The following is a 22017-nucleotide window of genomic DNA, read 5'->3' as shown; positions in this document are numbered from 1 at the left end:
GCTGTAAGTTCATTCACAGGGTACAATTCCATGCAGTCATTAAATCATGCGGTGGAAAGGTACTGAATGATCTGGGGGAAATGTATTGTGCACATGTCAATAAGTTTATAAAAAGTATGCTTTAATATTCATTTTTAAAAGCATTTCTATGCACAGAGAAAAAGATTGGAATAATATGCACCAAATACTGTAGACTCCCCTTATCAGTAGTTTCACTTTCTGTGGTTTCAGTTGTCCACAATCAACTGCAGTCTGAAGATATTAAATGGAAAATTTCAGAAATGAATAATTTATAAGTTTTAAACAGCATGCCATTCTGAGTAGTGTGATGAGATCTTGTTACTGTCCTGCTCCATCCAACCCGGGATGTGAATCATCCCTTCGTCCAGCATATCTGCACTGTGGATGCTACTGCCCATCAGTTACTTTGCGGCCATATGCATTATCATAGTTATCACAGTGCTGTCATAGTTATCACTGTGCTTGTGTTCAAGTAACCCTTATTTTATTGCATAATGGCCACAAAGTGCAAGAGTAGTGATGCTGGCAATTTGGATATGCCAAAGAGAAGATGTAAGGTGCTTCCATTAAATGAAAAGGTGAAACTTCTCAACTTAATAAAAAAAGAAAAAATCATACACCGAGGCTGCTAAGATCTACAGCAAGAATGAATCATGTGATATTGTGAAGAAGGAAAAGCAATTTGTTAGTTTCACTGTTGTACCTCAAAACTGCAAAAGTTATGGCCACAGTGTGTAGTAAGTAGAATTACAAGAAGGAGGGGCCACATTCACATAACTTTTATGACATATTGTTATAACTGTTCTATTAGTTATTGTTAATCTCTTACTGTGCCTAATTTATTTATTTATTATTTTTATTTTATTTATTTATTTTTTGAGACAGAGTCTCACTCTGTCACCCAGGCTAGAGTGCAATGGCACCATCTCGGCTCACTGCAACCTCCACCTCCTGGGTTCAAGCGATTCTCCTGCCTCAGCCTCCTGAGTAGCTGGGATTACAGGCACGCGCCACCACGCCCAGCTAATTTTTGTATTTTTAGTAGAGACAGGGTTTCACCATGTTGGTCAGGCTGGTCTCGAACTCCAACCTCGTGATCCACCCACCTTGGTCTCCCAAAGAGCTGGGATTACAGGCGCAAGCCACTGTGCCCGGCCTACTGTGCCTAATTTATAAATTAAACTTTATCATAAGCACATATGCATATGAAAAAATATTGTGTATACAGGGTTCAGTATTCTCCATGGTTTCAGGCATCCACTGGAGGTTTTGGAACATATGCCCTAAGGATAAGAGGGGACTACTCCATCAGTGGTGTTTATTTCTGCATGGCGAGATTATAGGCAATTTTTCCTACTGTTTATCTGTGTTTCCAAAGTTTCCTGTCATGTACATGCAATAACTGTTTTTTTAGCAGATAATGATGCTAGAGGGAAGAATTCTGTTCTATAAATTGCCTGAAGCAAGTTCATGAGCAAATACATTGGTAGAGCCAGATACCGACAGCATAGACAAAAGCAGAATTTATCATATGAGGTGCTGTCAGTCTGGAGATCTATCAGATGTAACTTTCACATACTCTTGTGAAAATTAGCGTGTTCTATTTACAGTATGCCCACTACAGTATAGTTATCTTATTAGCCATATTTTAATCTAATAACTGCATAACATCTAAACCAGAGGCAGGAACTGATGTTTTGGCTCACCATTAAGAAGAACCATAAATACTACCCTCTAGGAGAAAGTATTTAGGCTGCCTGCCCCATGAGCACCTCCTCTTTCATTCCCACCTCACCCCACAAAAAAGGGTGAGGCTTGGTTATTGTTGCCTATTATAATTTTTAAACTTAATATTTTGACATTAATTAGAGGTTTCCAGAAATTTATAAAAATAGCACACAGTCTTGTAAATGTTTCACTCAGCTTCTCCCAATGGTGATATTTTATATAACTGTAGTATAATATCAAAAAACAAGAAATTGACATTGCTAGAGTACTATTAGGTACACTACAGACCTTGTTCATTTTCACCATTTTTTACATAAAATCAAGTGTGCATGTCTATCCAATTTCATCCCATAACTAGATTCATGTAAACACACCAAGATATAGAACTGTTCCATTACCACAGAGGAACCCCTTTATATTTGTACCCTCCCTGTCCTTCCTCATACATGTCCCCTGGTGATCACTAATCTGTTCTGTACAGTTCTGTCTGCCTGCTATGACTTCATGCTTTTATCACTACGGAAATGGATAAAATGATAAGATGAATAGAGTGGCTACCAGTAGTGATTGAAATGGCGGCAATAAGAACAAATCATCCGCTTTCCAATATTGCCTGTAATTTATTCAGAAATTTTATTTTGAGGAAGCAACTCAAAGTCATTCTAAGTTAGTTTTTGTATGAACACACTGACTCTGCAGTGCCCTTCTGACTTTTGTAAGTGGCATTTAGCTACATTATTACCTCTTACGAGTTAGAATCCAAAGAGCAAACAAAAGGAAAGGAAATACTGAGATATCACATAATTCCATTACTCACTGCAGAAACAAGGAATGCTAAGTAAATGTTTCTCACTTAGGCAAAGCTGAACTGCTGGCATTAATTTTTCTTCTGCCTCTTTGCCATCTTGTGTTTTATAGAAATGTTTTTCTGAAAGGAGAAGAAATTTCCCCAAACATCTTAGGCATGCAAAATCAAATTGTCATGAAAGACTTTCATTAAAAGTTATAATCCTGAACTTCACACAAATGGAACCAGACTCATTTTTGTACTCATTTCTGTCTGGTTCCTTTCACTCAGCACATTGTTTTTGAGATTCATCCATGTTGTGGCATGTGTCAGTCATTCATTCTTTTTCATTGCTGAGTAATATTTCATTGTGTGGATACACCACATGTTTATCTATTCTCTTGCTAAAGGACATTTGAATTGTTTTCCCACTTTGGACTATTATGAAGAAAGCTGCTGTGACCATTTTTGTGTAAGTGTAAGAAAACTCATTTCTCAGGGATACATAACTAAAAATCGGGTTGCTGGATCTGAAGATAGATGTCTGTTTAACTTTCTTGGAAACTGTTAGTGTTCCAAAGTGGTTGCATGAAGTTTGCAAAACTAATATATTGTGTTAAAGGTAAGGAAAGTGGTTACTGCTGGGCTGGAGTGCAGTTATTGGCTGGAAGGGAGTATGAGGCAACCTTCTGAGATTTCAGGAAGTTCTGTTTCATTCTGAGTAGCAGTCACATGGGTATATACATAAGTGAAAAATCATCCCTCTGCACTTAAGAGTTGTACATGTAACTATATGTAATTAATGCCTCAATTATATATATATAATTTTTTTTTTTTAGACAGAGTTTTGCTCTGTCACCCAGGCTGGAGTGCAGTAGCATAATCTCCCTCACTACAACCTCCATCTCCCGGGTTCAAGCAATTCTTGTGCCTCAACCTCCCAGGTAGCTGAGACTATAGGTGCACACCACCACGCCTGGCTAATTTTTGTATTTTTAGTAGAGACAGGGTTTCACCATGTTGGCCAAGCTGTTCTCGAACTCATGACCTCAAGTGTTCCGCCCACCTTGGCCTCCCAAAATGCTGGGATTACAGGCATGAGCCACCGCACCTAGCCAATAAAAAATTAAAAAAAAAAAAACAAAAAACTAAAATCTTGTGGTCACCTCAAGATGTCTTATCTTACCAGTCTGATCTCCATAACATTTTACTTGCCTCTTATCATTCTGCCCCACTCCATTCTCTCTACAAATCCTTATCTAAAAATCACTTACACCTTCCTAAGAAAACAGAATCTGATTATTGTTCGTCAGTCTTTCAAGCATTAAGATGGTTAACATATCTCTTCTATAGCAATCTTCTATAGGATAAATACCTCCAGTTCCTCAACTGACATATTCTCCAGAACTTCTCATCTATTTCTGTTACCTGGCCACATGTGATTTCAAAATACGAGAATTAGAAACGAAAACAATCCTCTAAATCCCCCAAACTGCCCAGTAGAGAGCTCAGGGAAAACGTGCAGTCTGAGGAGCTGTGCCACTCCACGTCTCTGAATACCAGCTAGAACGGCCCTGGTGTTGAGCAGCTGGGACTCTTTGTTTGTTCCTATGATTGTGTGGTCAACAACACCCCCCCACCTCCAATTCTGTTCAAATAGACTTCAGCTAAAGTCAGGTCTTTTCTCTCTTTTATGTAAGCCATGAACATTAAAAAATAAAAATAAAAACCTATAGGCAGGATTTCACATCTGATTCCATTAAATCTTAAAATTAAATCTGAGCCATTAAATCTTAATCGTTTCAGCACATCATTCCAGCCTATTAGTCATTTTTCTGATTCAAGCTACCACACACAGCTTTGCTCCCTCCATATCTTCTTCCCCAAATGACCACTATCATCATCAAAATGACTGCTAACACTTACTAAAGGCTAACTTCCAGGCACTGGTGTTAATCAGTCATATACATTATCCTATTTAATCCTCAGAGCAGTCCTATGAGGTAGGACTGTTAGCCCTGTTTTATAGATGGGGAAAATGAAGCATAGAATGGTTAAGAAATATGCCAATATCACAAATCTAGAACAAATCTGAGCACATGATTTTAAACTGTGCTATGTGTTTCCAGGATCTGATTTTTAGAAATACTGACCATGGCAATACCACCAAGAGAATCTAGGAATATGATTCTAGAGATCACCCTCAATTTGCAACAGTCTGCAATGATATGTCTGCAACCACTTATTAATTAGGTATTATATCCATATTGCTCCATGGTACCTGAAAGGACAGCATTTAAAATACTACCAAATGCTTTGTTTAAATAAAGATGTAAACACATTTATGGTGTTCTCCTATTTCAGAAACACAAAGGAAAAGGGCCATTTACACTAATAAGATAAACATTTAAATACTATTGTATAGACTACCAGTATTTTCATATCCACTATCTCATCTGTATTTGACACAATTTTCTTAATAAATCTATTGTTAGATCCCCAATCACAACCTTTTTTCCTGTGGTCAAAAACCACATAATCATTTCTAGAATTTGCTTGGGATTGACTTGATACATTCTTTTAAAAAGTAAAAAATACTAAAGGGAAATATAAAATAGGAATGAATAATTGTACCTCAGCAATGTATTAATACAATATTTTCTGCTCAAACCAGTACTACCGCGAGATACAGACGAAAAACTGAACAACAGGACTGCCAAGGTCAACCTCCCAAAATCTTTTTCTTTTATAGTTGAGAAATATGGGCCCAGCAAAGTTAAACGATTTTCTTAGGAGCCACCCAACAAATGAGTGGCAGAACTGAACCTGCAATACCACATCCTTGTCACTATCCCATAATGTTAGTGTGATACCTGCTTTTACTTTCTCTATCATCATTCTTCACTGTTTTGTTTGTTTGGACAACAGAGTCATACATTAAATCCTGTAATGTGGGAGACTTTTGCTTCCTCTTGTCTTTAGCTACCCTGAAAACCTGCTTATAAGTTTATACCTGACTTGCATATACTTATTTAGCTATCTGTCATTCTGATCTTTTTGTACGTTTTAATCATTTATATTTCCTTACACTTTTATCCACTGGGACTAATTGCAATTTCAACTTTTAGTCTTCCATCCTTCACGAACCATTTTCCAGTTTTAAAAAAACTCTCTGTATCACCTATGCCAAATAGTCTCAGCACAAAGTGAGTTATATTAATTGAAATTCCATTTGTGGTTTCATATTTATCTTTCCCCTGCATTAAAATAAACAAATAAAAGGCTGGGCATGGTGGCTCACACCTGTAATCCCAGCACTTTGGGAGGCCAAGGCAAGAGGATCACTTGAGCCCAAGAATTCAAGACCAACCTAGGCGACATAGTGAGACCTCATCTCTACAAAAAATAGAAAAAATTGGCCAAGCATAGTGGTTCACACCTGTAGTCCCAGCTACTTGGGAGGCTGAGGTGGGAGGATCACTTGAGCATGGGAAGTTGAGACTGCAGTAAGCTGCGATCATGTCACTGCACTCCAGCCTACACGACAGAGCTATACCCTGTCTCAAAACAAAAACAACAAAAAAGAGCATGGCTTTCACTTTTTGTTACTTTTGTTTGTTTCAGATTCAAGGTACACCTGTGCCTAATATTCCTTTTTTTTTTTTTTTTTTTTTAACTGTAGCTACAGGATAACATGGTCTCCTTCTCTTAAGCTTCTTCCTTTTTGGTAAGAATTAAATCCATGGTATTATTCTCATGCTTTGTCTACTTTAGTAGTAACTGAAGTATCAACAAGGCAGGAATTTTTCAGATGGTTTGATTTTAGCAAGTGAGATTTATACAGGCATTCGCATCATGTCCTCTACCATCTTCAAATTCACAGCCTTTATAGAAAGTACAGCTGGACACGCCACCTGTTCCCCTCTTCCACATTTTTTCTCCTCATGTCATTGTTAACAACTCAGCAGAAGTAGGTAGGCACTGATGGGCTACATGGGTCCTGACAGGCTCTTCAGCCTTAGTTATGCTCCCTTGAAAGATTATCTGTGGGTTATGGTGGGTTTACATAGGGCTCAGTTTCCTATAGTTAAGAGATTACCCGAGAGCAAATGAAATAAAGTGGTTATAGTTTAAAATAAGAAGTTTTCCCACCCAGGAGACAAAAGTTTCTGCACTAGGATTCCCATTTGTTGCTTAAGAAAGAAAAACCAAATTCTAACTCTTTTACACCAATGTTCAGAAAACCTCACAAATGTCTCCCTCCAGGAGAGAACGTGCTCCACTATAGTGTCGGAGGTCACCTCACCAGCCCGCTGCAGTGGCACTCCACTCTTCCATACCTGAGTGCTTTCCCACTGTGATCTCTCAAGTACCTCCACTCAAAAAGGGGCACAGTGTGAATGTATTGTGCCACCCCCTTCACTCTGGGCTGGACTGAAGCCCTTCCTGAAATTGCCTCCAGGCCTCTCCAGGGCCCATAAAATAAAATCCAAGCTTGGATTTTAATCCAGTCCCCCTACCCCCTACCCCCACCAACCCCAGCTAACTCACCCAAGGCATCTTCTGCCCTTCACTGCATCCCTCCTCATCCCTCCGCTCTAAGGGATACAGACAATTCTCCAAATAAGCCATGCCAATTGTGCCTCTGCACCTTTCCATATGCTTTCCTTGCCTCAAGCACCTTTACTGTCCAGTTCAGACACCACCTCCAAGGGGAAGTCTCCCCTCACTCCTCCTTGCTGCACACAGTACCCCTTCCATCTTGGGCTAAAGTGTATCACAATCTTTATACTTAACAGCAATTGTCTGTTCTCTTATTTCCCTGTCCTACGTACATGGTGTAATTCAGGAGTAAAAGCTGTGCTTCTTCATCACTTTGTACCCACAACAAAAAACAATGTCTGAAATATAGTTGGTGCTCAGTGTTTGCGGAATAAAATCCTAAATTAATGTACTAACATCTCAAATATCTTGATATTAGCTTCCTTCGTTTTGCAAACATTTACATCCAATTTAGCTCCTAGAAGCCAAAATTGATCAGTGTCGTACGTTCTAACAGGGAATCAGAAACTTGTTATTTCTCAACATGTGTACTGCATTTATCTTTGCTTACAGAGTTCCAGCAGAGTTTGAAATTGTATTGGTGCTCTAATCTCGATGTCTATTTGAAACAGCAGTGGAATGAAATTATGGGGCAGGATGAAAAAAACAATAAAGTAAAAACTGAGACAAGGTTGAAGTAGAAAAAAACAAGGAAAACCACACCTCTTCTGACTCCTTAAGGACCCGTTATTGGAATGATGCTGCTGAAACAAAAGGTCATCTTAGGGAGAATGACTCTTGAATTTTCAAAAGTCATAAGTGGTTCATAATAGCCAAACTTTAATTCAATAATCTTGGAAGAAATGTCTGTAATTATGAGTAAAACTGTCCATTAGATGGGCCTTGGAAAACTTATGGTGCAAAACTTTAGACAGGATAGAACAGTTTTCCATGATAACTTTTTGACCTAATATCCTTTTGTTCATCTCCCAATAATAACAATCAAGACATAGTTTTAAAAGGATCATCACTATTCTTATGCATAAGATAGGTCAATTGAGGGTTAAATCTCATATCTATGAATCTAAAATTTTTTCAAAGGTGGCAACAAGTAGATACATAAATCCCAAACCATCTCACAAATGAGAACACTATGTCGTAGTGGGATCTTATATATCAGTTTGCTCACTGGCCACAGATGTTCCCAATGACTACCCTAGTACACAGGGGTTGAGATGAAAGGTGGGGGCACAAGCTTGCTCGCAAAGGCTTTCTTTCTCTGCACTCGCCACAGCTTGTTTCAAACAGACTCACTGAGTACTGATTCATCTTGCTTCGCCTGTTTTTTTGTGTTTTTGTTTTTTAACATCTTTCTCCACTAGACTGAAAACTTCTTGGTGACAGAGAATAGGTTATATTTATCTCTGAATCTAAAGTACCTAAAAGTTTGTACTTCAACATAATAAGGACTTGATAGATCCTTGCTGAAATAATTCAAAATAAATTAACCTTTTTACTCTCTGTTATCCTTTAAAATTATGAAGTACCAAGAATCCCTTTTCTTGGTCGGGCAACAAATTGATATCATTTCTACCAGATACACTTGAAGCTCCTATAATCCAACACATTTGGCCTTCACAGATGTTCTTGGAGGCATGAACCAAACAAACAAAAATGGAAAACAAATTTAAAAAGCAGTCCATTTCTCCTTCATAACCTGTTTGTGGATTGTGATGTGTTCTTACTGTCCCATTATATGATTAATTTCTCAATTTACTCATTTATGATATGATGCAAAGAAAACAATAGACATATAGGATTCTTCCTTAAATTTTTGTTATTGTTGATTCCAGGCAGTATGAGGTATTTTTGCCCCACCTTCAAAAAGCCAATCCGAGGTCCCCTTCCAACTAAAGGGAAAAATTTCACAAGAAGTAAAAGGGATTGATATACAAGAATCTCAAACAGATGTGCCACCTGGGAGTTCAATGATTCAATTGGGAAGTTCTACATGACCTTAGTAATTTTGGGCAGGGGGAAGGACAAGCGCTACGCATTCAACTACACCCAGAAAAATTCTTCTTACGCTACAAAGCCAACTTTATTTATTTCCAACTTTTGGACTGGATTACCCCAGAAGTTCTGTGTCAGAGGGCCCTTCTGTGGCTGGTGCCCTGAAGCCAAACAAAGCAGTTTCCCTGATGGTAATGGCTGGCTGGGGAGGGATGTTACCTTGGTAAATTATGATAACTGGGCAATAAAGATTACCAAACCCAACATAAATTTGGAGGGTTTGTGCATGTGCCAGCTATGTGAATTACAGATGTATGCATTCACCAAAGGTCTCCCATCATCAGAGACAGAAGTTTGTCATGCATATAGCCCTCATTGAAATGACATCTATTATCAGAATTTTTGCTCACTGCAATATATAGTTCATCCCTGACAGTCTATCATTTGTTCTAAAGTAACCTCAAAGGCCTAGTCCTCTTGGCAGATCTACCTCTTGGTGTCCAAATCTGTAGAGCATCCAGTGCAAAGCTATGCAGGACCACCATTTCTCAGTGACTTGTGCTTACAGGCATGAAGCCACAGCCATAGTATCAGTGCTGATAATTATTTTCTTCTTTGAAGCACGGATGTGGTTCATTTGCCGATCTTTTACACAAGGACACTCTTTGAGCACTTGCCTGGTATCCATGATCTTTTCCGTAACAGCAAGCCCAGGGAAAGGAGCTGGACTAGGTTTATAGTCTGTCACTAGAAACCGACAGCATACCAAATCTTCTTTCTAATATGCAGCCCAATTTTGTGGTGGGTATTTTCAGAGGCTGCTTGTGCCTGCGGCATCAAAATTCACATTTATATACTTAACTGAAAAGTACTGTTTCGGAAGTATGGACAGACTGACACTTGAAGTGTTTGACAAATACAGATTTTACTCATTGGACCTCCAGACATCTCACATCCTTCCTATTTTTACTTATTCCTCAAACATAAATGGAAAACAGCCTAACCAAAAGACAGGATATCCAGTAACCATTTCAAAGGAACTATGATGATAGCTGAATAACTTGTGCTAGTTATAAGGCCTTGGGCAATGAGCAAGGTTTACGAAATTTTTAGTTATAACTACATGCTGACTCTGCAAAACAGTATCAGCAAAAGGCTTTTTCTCTGAATAGTCTCAACATAGCGTGATTTCCTAATGACTTTCCTTAGAACTTCTGTTTTCAATCTACTGAGATGAAAGTATTTCCTCCAAAGTTAGAAACATGTCCTCTTCTGAAAAGTATACCCTCTGCAAATTACCAGATGGCAGATAATAATGCTAATTTAGGATGGGCTTGATGGCATCAGTAAAAATGATCTTGATATAGTGGTTGCATTTATATAACTTTTGTGACTGTAAGAAAGACCAGCTGTCCCTAGTTCTTTTGAGAAAGAAGGGAAGAACAAGAGAAGATTCTGCCCCAAATTTAGGGCAATCACTAAATGACTTAACGCAGTAAATATCCGAAAGCGCTTAGATCTGTATTTCCATTAGGACAAACTGTTCAGAGGCTGAAGTTGCTATGAACCCAAAGAAGTAATTTTTCCTTTGATCAGGAGTAAAAATCCCTGGCATTTCTTTTTTCAGCTTTCCAAAAGTTTAGATAAAACTGAGAATTTTAGTTCTTATCAAATATCTATATGTCCTATTAGATCCATAACTAATTTTAATAACATGTCATAACATTGTCTTTTTGCAGAGCATAAGACTGGGCTCTTATTCTCTCATTGTGACATTTTATATATGGTTTTCCATTTGAACAAGACTAATGAAGAATAGTGGTGAAGTTTAGGAGTGACACTTTTGGCTCTTTATAATAGCGAATAATATCTGAACTCTTACTGTGTGTCCCACGCTGTTCTTAACACTTAACATAGATTAAACTACTTTAATCCTCACAACAAATTACCCGCTGTGTGATCTTGGGCAAGTTACTTAGCCTTTCTAAGCCTCGATCTCATTTCCAGAGAAAGAAACCAAGGCTTGGAATGTTAAGTAATTTGCTCAAGCTCCCTTAGTTGGTGAAAGGCAGAGCTGGGACCTGATCCACCTCTTCCCCACCACCCATGACTGCCTTCTGGTATCCCCAAGGATCACTAACTAGAGACAGGCAGAACTAGATGCTCCCAAAGGTACCTTATAGCGCTCAGACCTGCGTTCACTTGCTCTATGAGATTCTCCTAAAATTGAAATGCACAAATGACAATGAATAAGAAACACATGAATTCTTTCCCACATTCCCACCCTAATCTTTGGGACTTAAGTTTTCAACCTAGGTGGCCTATAAACTTCTTTGAAAGGCAATCCAAAGCTTGTAAGAACTTTTGCAATGGCTTCTAAAAGAAGGTTCTCATGACTTAATGATCTTGAAAACATTGCTGTCTTTACAGCAAATGTATGACTGAAGAAAAAGATAAATCCCAAATTAAATGAACACCTTACATCAAATCCCCTTTGTGATTAAAAAAATCAGATACAAGTTGATTGAAGATGGAAAGCCATATTTTGAAGACAGTTTCAGAAAGACAAGCAAATATAGATACACTCAGTTCTTAAAGAATGATTAGAAAGGAATCTTACAAGACAACGAGGCATTACTGAAATTCTGCACCATGGCTTCAGCCCACCTAAGTCATGCCTTTGTAAGAGGAGTGAGAGAGGCCCAGCACATCACTTTTGGAAGGCTTACGTTTATGGAAAACACATGGGATTTAGGGCCAGCTGGATCTGGATTTGAATCCCAGCTCTGCAGTTTTCTAAGAATGTGGTCTTGTAAGTTATTTAATCTCACAAAGCCTCAGTTTCTGCATCTGCTAAAATGGAATAACTGCCTCCTTGCAGGGTTATTGTGAATGTAAAGCTAATGCCAAGCTAATAACATGCTTGGCACATGGTAGGTTCTCAATAAATTGTGGCTAATAACAACAAGAACAATGGTATTAATAAAAACAATTTAAATAAATACTACTAACAGCAGAAAGAGTGTAAGTATGGTGGTTAAAAGCATGGGTCTGGAGTGAGACCACCTTGGTTTTTATCCTGGCTTTCCTTTACTTGTAGAATTCACATCATATTTAATGAAGTTGTTCTCAGTTGATCACTTTTCTCTCATAACATCACATCTACATGGCTTTACTTTGATATTATAGGCTCTTCCTGTGAGCAATTACCTTCTTTTTGTACCAGTTACTATATCTGCAAAATGGGGCTAACAATAGTATCTACCAAATATGCTTGTGGTTTGAATCATGTCTGATACTGACACATTACGAGAACTCAATAAATGCTAGCTGTTGCTGCTATTTTAGTCATTGTGTGAAGAACATTATAGAACCAGGATCAGCCACCTGGAATGAAACTGCCCACCTATAATGTTGATCCACAAATTGAAAATACAAGAGTATGAAAAATCCTGAGGATAGCAATACAGTATTTTAGACTAATACCTGGAATAATAAAACATTAGAAGTTATCTCAATGGCAAAAATCAAAATCAGACTGCAGACTACATGGATATATGTCCAATTAACTGGTAATCTTTGTGGGGACACAGGAGTGTATGATTGTTACTGATTTCCAAACTCAAAGCCAAACTTTTTTTTAAGGTGGTGAAGAACAATGAGACAAGGGGAACACATTTTGCCTCCCTTCTTTCCCCCAAAATATGGTCTTCACCACCCCCATCCCTGGCCCCCAGTGCCTTGCCATTTTTCTAAATCTTTTTGCAAAGGTCAGAAAAGCAGAACTAATCCCATTGTGTTCCCAGCATACTACTTAAAAAATTCAGCCACCTAGCAAATGTAATAAAGAAGGATTGCTGTACCCAAAAACAATCCAAAAAACAGCTACCCAACCAGAGCATTCCAATTAGTAAAAAGGACATATAATCCTGCTGCTTTGGGTGTGGCTCTACAGAGAGGGATGAAGGGGCTGGGATTCTAAGTGCTGTCTCCAGCATCTCATGGATTAGACATCTGAACCAGGGTGAAGATCAGGACACCCTAAAAGCTGTCTGTACTCTAAGACCCCTAAAGCGCCCACTTCCTCGCCCAGGGCCAGATAAGGAACCAGCAGCTCAGTAGACGTCTCCAGGAAAAGCAGCAGGGATAAACTTGAAAGAACCCGTTTCATGATATGGGGTGAGAAACAAGAGGCATGTTTTTCCACAGTCTTCAGTGGCTGCAGCTCAACCCTCAAGAACAGTAACTTCAGCAGCCACTTCATTATATTTCTACTGTAAATGATACAGGCCTGAGCCAAGTCAGCACCAAAACTCCCTTCAGAATTCAGTCGGTGTTAGGTCATCTGTACTCTATTGACAACTGCTGAACTCAAAACCCCTAACGAGGCATCTCAGCAACAATATGTGTCCTGCCACTAATGAGGCTCTTTTTCCATGAATAATGAACAAGAACATCATCTCTGTTGCCAGGTACACAACATAAACAAAGCTCAACACAAGGGCCTTGGTATGGTGAGTTTGTCCATTTGCAACAAAAGAATTTTTCAAAGTGTGAGCCAAGTTTCACTGGAGGGTGGGACGGGCTGTTGTAACAAATAATGTGAACATATGTTATCAGAATCTAATAAATCAGTTTCTGAATGTTGTGGAACAGAGGCTGTGCAATGGGATAGTTAGAGACAATGGAGAGTTCCATTTCTTTATTTTACAATCAGTCTTATAACATAAGGCTGATGATTTCTGTAACAAACAGAGATCTTCATGAAAGGAGCCTTAAGAGGCTTGCCATCCCAAAGGCTCTACTGATTAAAGTTTTATTTCTGAAGGCTTGATATATCAGATTGAGTACAGGTCAGCATTAGGGATTGCTATGGCATTGATGGCTACAGAGTGGAATTTGGAAAAGTGCACTGCCACCTGAACCCATGGCCATGGGACTGAATTCCTTTGGTACTAAAAGAATGTCAAGGTACGAGGATTTTTGCCTACAAGGCAGCCCAGTAGTTTAGACCCCTAAGCTTGGACCACTGTTTAGCTGAACCATGAGTAAGATTTTAGCATATAAATAAAGAATACAAGTGAGCTGACATGAAAGCCAAACAGTCTTTATTTTGTTTACTTAAAAGTGCTCCACAAGTACTTTTCTCTGTTTCTAAAATCAGTTCCATACTAGGTAGCATGTATCTTGTTACACAGGGTACTTATATCTGCACAGGCAAAATGATGCCATCACTGGCTGAAGGCTTTTCGTTTCCATAAATTTGAGCAAGAATTTGAAGAAAATGAAACAAAAACAAAAACAGTCTCATAATGCCTGAGTTCTCTCAACTGTAGGAGATAACTCTCACCCATTTCAGAGATTCCTTATGAAGAAATGTGTCAAAAATAAGACCCAATGGCCAGGTGTGGTGGCTCACACCTGTACTCCCAGTGCCTTGGGGGGCCAAGGTGGGAAGTTCACAGGAGTTTGAGACCAGCCTGGGTAACATAACGATAACCAGTCTCTACAAAAAAAAATTTAAAAATTAGCCAAGCATGATGGCACACTCCTATAGTCCTAGTTACTTGGGAGGCTGAAGTGGGAGGATGGCTAGAACCCAGAAGTTCAAGGTTATAGTGAACTATGATCATACCACTCTACTCCATCTGGGGTGACAGAGAGGAAGGCCCTATCTCTTAAAAAAAAAAAAAAAAAAGACCCAAATGGTATAGTTTGCTCTATATGTTTTGTAATCTGAATAATTCTTTAAATGCACTGAAGACGCTTACTAAAGAAAAACTATTTCATAAAGCAAAAAATGATTATATAATAAATAATCATTACTTACATCCATTTTACAAGCAAACACTTTAGGAAGATGGTTACTGAAATGAGGCAGAATAGTATGAAGCTCTGCAGATATTTTAGTAACTATGTCATGGCAGGTAATTATGTGGACAATTTTTGTCCAATTAATCAAATAATGAATTCATGCATAATGACAATATAAGCATTAGAGTTTTAAAATATCTAGGATGTGCCAGCTTATTTTTCTGGTTTCTTAGGAACAGGCAAAATGGAATAAGTTCATGAGCAAGTAACCAGAATGGCAAAGGGACTTCAAAGCCTGCCATTTAAAGAAATGGGGATATTCTGCTGCTAATGAGAAGAGGTGGGATGAAGGGAACATGATTTCATCTTCCAATATTTACTGTATTGTCACATGTGCAAGGGATACTAGCTGTTCTACATTGCTCCAAAGGGTCAATGTGACCAATAGGCAGTGGTCACAGTGAACTGATGGGGAGTTATAGCAAGAGCTCTAACAGTCAGTGCTGCCCCTACAGCATAGGTACTGCCTGTGAGGTTCTGGGTGATTCCTGACCACAGAGGTAATAGAGCAGAGTAGACATAACTGCCTGATAGGGAGAGCACGAGGGGAGCCTGTAGGGAGGGAAGGAGAGGAACGAGACACATGCCATGTCACATTTCTGGCCCTTGCTAACCACGAAATTCTAAGATCGTACCAAACACTATCATAAAACTGTAGGTGAAAATTCTATAAGGGTATGGTTACAAAAGTGCTGTGCTATTTAACATGACCCTTCCAATCTAATCAGGGAAAATACATCAAAAGAGGAATAGTCAAGTAAATAAAAATACCCAAGGACTTACCATCATACTTTGCTAAGACTGCCTGAACATCAGCATACGCTTGTAGTTCCAGAAGGGCTTCTAAAAGGTTTTCATGGATATTGAACATACTCAGAAGGGGGAACTCCTTCATTAACTAGGGCAGAAGAAACCAATGAATAATTAGTATATTATGTATGTCTTATACTTTTATTGTACATATTATATATATTTATTGTATATATCACATTTTGATATCTATATATACAAAGTAAAATGATTACTAGAGTTAAGCATTTTAAGAAATAAGTATTTCTTATTTATTTATTTATTTATTTGAGACGGAGTCTTGCTCTGTCACCTAGGCTGGAGTGCAGTGGCGCGATCTCAGCTCACTGCAACCTCCACCTCCTGGGTTCAAGCGATTCTCCTGCCTCAGCCTCCCAAGTAGCTGGGACTACAGGCACATGCTACCATGCCCGGCTAATTTTTTGTGTTTTTAGTAGAGATGGAGTTTCACTATGTTAGCCAGGATGGTCTTGATCTCCTGACCTCATGATCCACCCGCCTCGGCCTCCCAAAGTGCTGGGATTACAGCATTTCTTATTTTTAAAGTATAATACTGAATTGTATTTATATAAAAGTATAATTCAATTCTTAAAAGTATAATTAATATTGGGTTATAAGAGTTCATATCAATTATTATTTTGTAAATCATTAAATGCTTCTCTTTTTTTTCTGGTAAGGTGGGATAAGATTCAAAGAGAGGTTTTCATTAAAGTTGAAGAAAATGCTCAATAAAGATAAAATTCCACAGAGAAACCAAACAAGATAAAGGCTGAAAAATATCTCACGGGCTTTACCAGTTAGGTCACTGGTAACTTTGCTAACAGCAGTTTGGATGGAAGCCAGACTGTAGAAGGGTAAACAAGGGGGCACTACTCTTTCAAGCAGCCTAGTGGCATAGTTAAGGAGAAAAAGTAGAAAAATAGCTAGAAAGTGACATGGGTTAAAAGAAAATTTGTAGGTAGTGATGGGGGTGGTAGTAAAGAGGAAGGTTTATGAGTTCCTGCCTCGTGGCCTACATAAAACAGGGGCCATGATCATCTTCTGAGACTAAGAGAATAGGTGGCAGGGAAGAAGCTTAAAGATGGGGTGAAAGTGAAAAACAGCCACACAGTGGAGAACTACTCAGGAAAAAAAAAAAAAAAAAAAAAGGATTGCTAAGGCTGTCTTGAGGGCCTAACAAATGGAGACCATGAATTTTAGAGGTTATAACTGCCATGGTTGTCAAGTTTTACCTAGCAGTGGCCAGCAGCCCAGGTACTACTTAGCAAGATGTCAAATGATTAGGTTGAGCCTGGGCAGACTGAATTAGGTTCAATGAAATTCAAGGAGCAAGAGACTGGACTATGATGGTGAACAAATGATTAAAGGAATAGTCCAAGGGTTCCAGACTGGATGAGTATGAAGAGAGGCCCAAAGGAAGTTAAAATATATAATATTGAACTTCACTGGGAAGCAAAGAGAAAGAAGAAAGACCAAGAATTTCAGAGCAAAATTTTTATCTTCAAGAAAGGTAACATCTGACCAGGGATAGTGGCTCATGCCTATAATCCCAGCAATTTGAGAGGCCGAGGCAGGTGGATCACCTGAGGTCAGGAGTTTGACACCAGCCTGTCCAACATGGCAAAGCCCCATCTCTACTAAAAATACAAAAATTAGTCAGGCGTGGTGGCACGCACCTGTAGTCCTAGCTACTTAGGAGGCCGAGGCAGGAGAATCGCTTGAACCCAGGAGGTGGAGGTTGCAGTGAGCTGAGATCATGCCACTGCATTCCAGTCTGGGCAACAGAGTGAGACTATGTCTCAAAAAAAAAAAAAGAAGAAGAAGAAGAAAAAAAAAGGTAAAATCTTGTCTTAAAAGAAAGTTAACCAGGTTCAAAAAAAGGAAAGGTAAAATCTTATCTTAAAAGAAAGGTAACCAGGTTCAAAAAAAAGAAAGGTAAAATCTTATCTTAAAAGAAAGGTAACCAGGTTCTTTATAGAGCAGAATTACAGACATATTCTCCTCTAATCCTCTACCTGGACAACTGCTATCTATTATAACGTAACAACCTCTAAAAAAGTGATAAATGTTTTCGATGTCAATATCTTTAAAGTAATTATGCTGAGAGAAATAATACTCAAAAACAGGCTAATTCACTGCTAAGCAAAAAATCAGTGAATACACTGCATTGACCATCCAGTTCTTTCTTCAACAGGAACATTTACCATATTGTTTTGTTTTTTAAAGCCAAGAATAATTTACCCTATCTTTAAAATAAATAATTTTCTGCAGCCCAAAGGAGCATCATATTACTAACGAAAAAACCCAATTAAACTGATTATGCTTCAGTAAGACTGATGGTCCAAACTTCCCTAGAGAGGCCTGCAGTATTTTCACTGTTGATAAAGGAGGTGAATAAGAACTATACCACACATTGCTGATGTTCTGTAACCAATAAAAGTATTTCTTGTTCTGGTTCATTTTGATTCTAGTTGACATTACTCTTTGATTTTTTTTTTCTCTTTCTAATTAAAGCTAGTTAGAATTAAAGCTCTCTGTCATTCAGCATTTGGCAACACAATAAAGACATTCTCTAAATTGCAACATTTAAACATCTACTGTTTTCAGCCAATTCTTCAGGTAATGATCAAACTTCAAGGACATAAATCATATTCTATAATTTAAAAAGTACAATTCCAAATATTAGTTGCTGAAGCTTAAAAACTGAGTCTTACTAAAACTCAGTGAGGCCGCATACGCAAACATGAGGTCTCACCCGGTTCCAACAGAACTTAAGGTAAGATGCTAGGAGCTTAAACAGCAGTGCTTTCATTTGAAGCTTGGACAGAGTATACTGTGTCCAAAAACAAATCACCAATAAAAGGATTTTAAACATGGTAAAAAGCAAATGTTGGAGAGGTAATCAAAGTCATATGACAATTAGCAAATCTAGCTTTCCTAATTTAATATAAACAAGAACAAAAAGTGAACCCTCTGCTGCCTCCGTTGCCCTCTCCGGCCCCTCAAACAAGCTATCTTAGAGAAAAGCCCACAGCTCCCTTGGCTCTGTTTACTCCACACTGCTTCACTACAACCTGGCTTGCCTCCCCACAATCTGAATCTGCTTGTCCCCATTCACAGGTGACTGAAATTGCTCCCGTGGACACCCTCCGCCCTTTTCTTGTTTGACCTCTGCATCATTTGAAAGTCTGATGGCCTTTTCTTTGAAACGCTTGCCTCTCTTGGCTTCTTCAACAGCATTCTCTCCTGGTTTTCTTCATACTAATCTCACAGCTCCTTTTCTGGTTACCCCTTGTCTCTGACTTAGGAGTAAGTCTTCTTGCAGGTTATGTCCCGCATCCTCTTATCTTAAACACCCTGATCTCTAGAACTGTTGTCATTTCCAGGGTCTCAGCATCAGCATCTCCATGGGGATGACTTCCACAACCTAACATCCTGCTCTTGCCAACTGTCTTCCTGACAGTTTTACCTCAGTGTCCTTAAAGGCAACACACCTAATACTGAGCTGATAATTTCCCCCTTCCCAGGCCAACCCTTCAAACCTGTTCTTCCCTCCTTGGTATTTCCCATTTCAGAGAAAAGAACCATTAACCTCTCGTCACCCTCTTCTCCCTACAGCCACTTTAGAGGCCCTGCAACCCCTGAGAGTTGATATTTAAAACATGCTGATAGCTTTCATTACATTCAATGAAAGCTCTGTTATGCAAACATACACCTTACGAATCATTACCATCTCCTCTTTTCTCTAACCACGCTGCCAGTAACTTATGCCCCTCATACGTTGCCTAAATTGCTCAAACAGCATCTGCATTTGTCCATTTGCCTCCAATCACCTCTTTCCAATCCACCCTTTCAACACTGTCATAAAGGCTTTTATTTTTTTTTTGAGAGACAGAGTCTGACTCTGTCACCCAGTCTGGAGCGCAGTGGTGCAATCTCAGCTCACTGCAAGCTCTGCCTCCCAGGTTCACGCCATTCTCCTGCCTCAGCCTCCCAAGTAGCTGGGACTACAGGCGCCCGCCACCATACCTGGCTAATTTTTTGTATCTTTAGTAGAGATGGGGTTTCACCGTGTTAGCCAGGATGGTCTCGATCTCCTGACCTCGTGATCCACCTGCCTCGGCCTCCCAAAGTGCTGGGATTACAGGCGTGAGCCACCGCGCCTGACCCATAAAGGCTCTTATACACAAGTGAGTCCATCACACTCCTGCTTAAAAGGCAATCACGGACATGACGAGATTTATCCCAAGGAAATAAGCAGATGTTAATACAAATTTACAAAGCTGTTTATCACAACATTATTTGTAATAGTAAAAAAAAAAAAAATGCAAGCAACTTAAAATTTAACCCATTATGAGATATTTAAGTATAATAAACCATAGTCACCTTTTGGGCTATTATATGTTGTCATTAGAAGTTAAGTTCTCAAAAAACTTTCAACAGCATAGCCTGGGAAATGCTGGCATACAATATTACACTAGAGAAAGCAGGATACAAACTATATTTTGTAATAAAATCATGCTTTTCTTATGAGCCTATGCATAGAAACATACTTGGTTAGAAATACACTAAAATTATACCAATATACTAAATTACACAATATACTAAAATTTTAACAGCAGTTATTTCTAGTTGATGATATTAAAGGTGATTTTTATTTCTTCCTTCACATTTTCTATATGTTCTAATTTTTAAAATTTGTTCTAATATTCATTCTATAAACTAAGGAGGGGGACAGCCATTTTTAGGAATACTGGCTTCTCACTGAATTCAGGATATAATCTAAAATGCTTAGCATGGCAAACGTAGCCCCTTGTGACAAGTCCCTGTCTACTGTGCCAGCCTCACTTCTAGCCACTTCACACACACCACGCATCTGGCATAGAACAGCTTTCAGTTCCTTAAACAGGCCATGTTCACTCATGTGTCTATCCAAGCTCCTGCTCCCTGGAGTGCTCTCCCGTCTTGGTCAATCTGGCCGCTCCTCAACTTTCAGGAAATCTTTACCTGGCCCCTGACCCCTGACCTCTTACCTTCATCTGCTGGTTAAGTACTCCTGGCCTGAACTACCAGAGTCCTTGTCACAATCATCTACTGGTCCATCTTCTCCATGAGTCTGAGAAGAATGTGAATGCAGGAACTTTGCCTTATTGCTGTATTCTTGGTCAGTGACCAACCTATCATAGGTGCTCAACACACACTTCATGACTGGAATACTTTTTAAAGGCTTTAAATTTCTATTGCTTTGGAGTACATATTATAATATTATATGTCTACTGCCACAGCTCTACTTCAGGCCATTGAGTTACATATCCCTAAACACGTTCTTTATCATTTATAATCTTCCATTATCTACACCTTGGACAAGGTATAGGTAGAGCCTGTACGTTTTGACTCAATGCTCAGAATTTTCTTATACTTAGAGCTGTCTGAAAATGGAATAGATGGTCTAGAGAAGTCTCTGTCACCAGAACTATTTATATACAGAGAAGCCGGTCATGGGATAGGGATACTAAAGAAAGGACCAAGAACCTTTCAAATTCTTCAATTCCAGGTAAACAATTCCCAGCTCCTAAGCATAACTCTTAAGGCCCTCTCTCAGCTCAAGGCCAGATTCCTCCGGCCTCTCCTGTCTTCTGCAGGATTAAATTCTAGCCTTGTCAAACCAGACTATTACACACCATTCCCAGAATCCTTTCTACAGTTACTAGCCACCGTGTTTCTGCTCAAACTGTTTTCTCCACCTGGAATACCTTTTCCTCTCATTTACAAGGCAGCCTGTCAAAATCACCCCACCCTCCAAAGCCCAGATCAAATGCCACCTCCTAAAGTCACAGCATCATAGAAAGTGAGAGCCAGAAGAGTCCGTGGAGATCATCCAAACACCCTTCTCACTTTACAGATGAGCTCCCTCCCACCCCCGCCCCACCAAAAAACAATAAAGGCTGCAAGTTTAAGTCATTCAGCCAAGTTAGTGCTGGGATTATGATTCAAACCCAGTCATCAGCACTGAGTCCAAATTTCAACACATCAGAACCCTAGTTTTTATGTTGCCAAGTCCAGAACTAAACCATTTTGCTTATGCTTCTCACACAATGCTATTGTATCATCTTTGTATTGTGTTTACATGAATTTAAGAAGATAGCTGTATTACAGAGGAAAGAGTCCTATATTTAAAGTTATTCCTGAATTAAAATCCAACCTCTGCCATTAACTACCTGTGTGAATTTGCACAAATTATT

General features: G+C 39.0%; 1 protein-coding gene across 11 annotated transcripts in view; it reads right to left on the bottom strand.

The window, feature by feature from the left end:
* ST7 (suppression of tumorigenicity 7) overlaps positions 1-22017 on the bottom strand; it is a 277885-nt gene that overhangs the window by 42688 nt on the left and 213180 nt on the right. For all 11 annotated transcript variants that reach the window (XM_012512205.2, XM_030826518.1, XM_003261232.3 and 8 more), the window contains one exon: positions 15749-15863. In XM_012512205.2, coding sequence (XP_012367659.2) covers positions 15749-15863 — 115 coding nt within the window. The remainder of the gene's footprint in view (positions 1-15748; positions 15864-22017) is intronic.

The sequence above is a fragment of the Nomascus leucogenys genome, chromosome 13 (genome assembly GCF_006542625.1).
Source record: "Nomascus leucogenys isolate Asia chromosome 13, Asia_NLE_v1, whole genome shotgun sequence".
Classification (NCBI taxonomy): domain Eukaryota; kingdom Metazoa; phylum Chordata; class Mammalia; order Primates; family Hylobatidae; genus Nomascus; species Nomascus leucogenys.
Note: the sequence above shows the minus strand (reverse complement) of the source record. Positions and strands in the feature narration are given on the sequence as shown.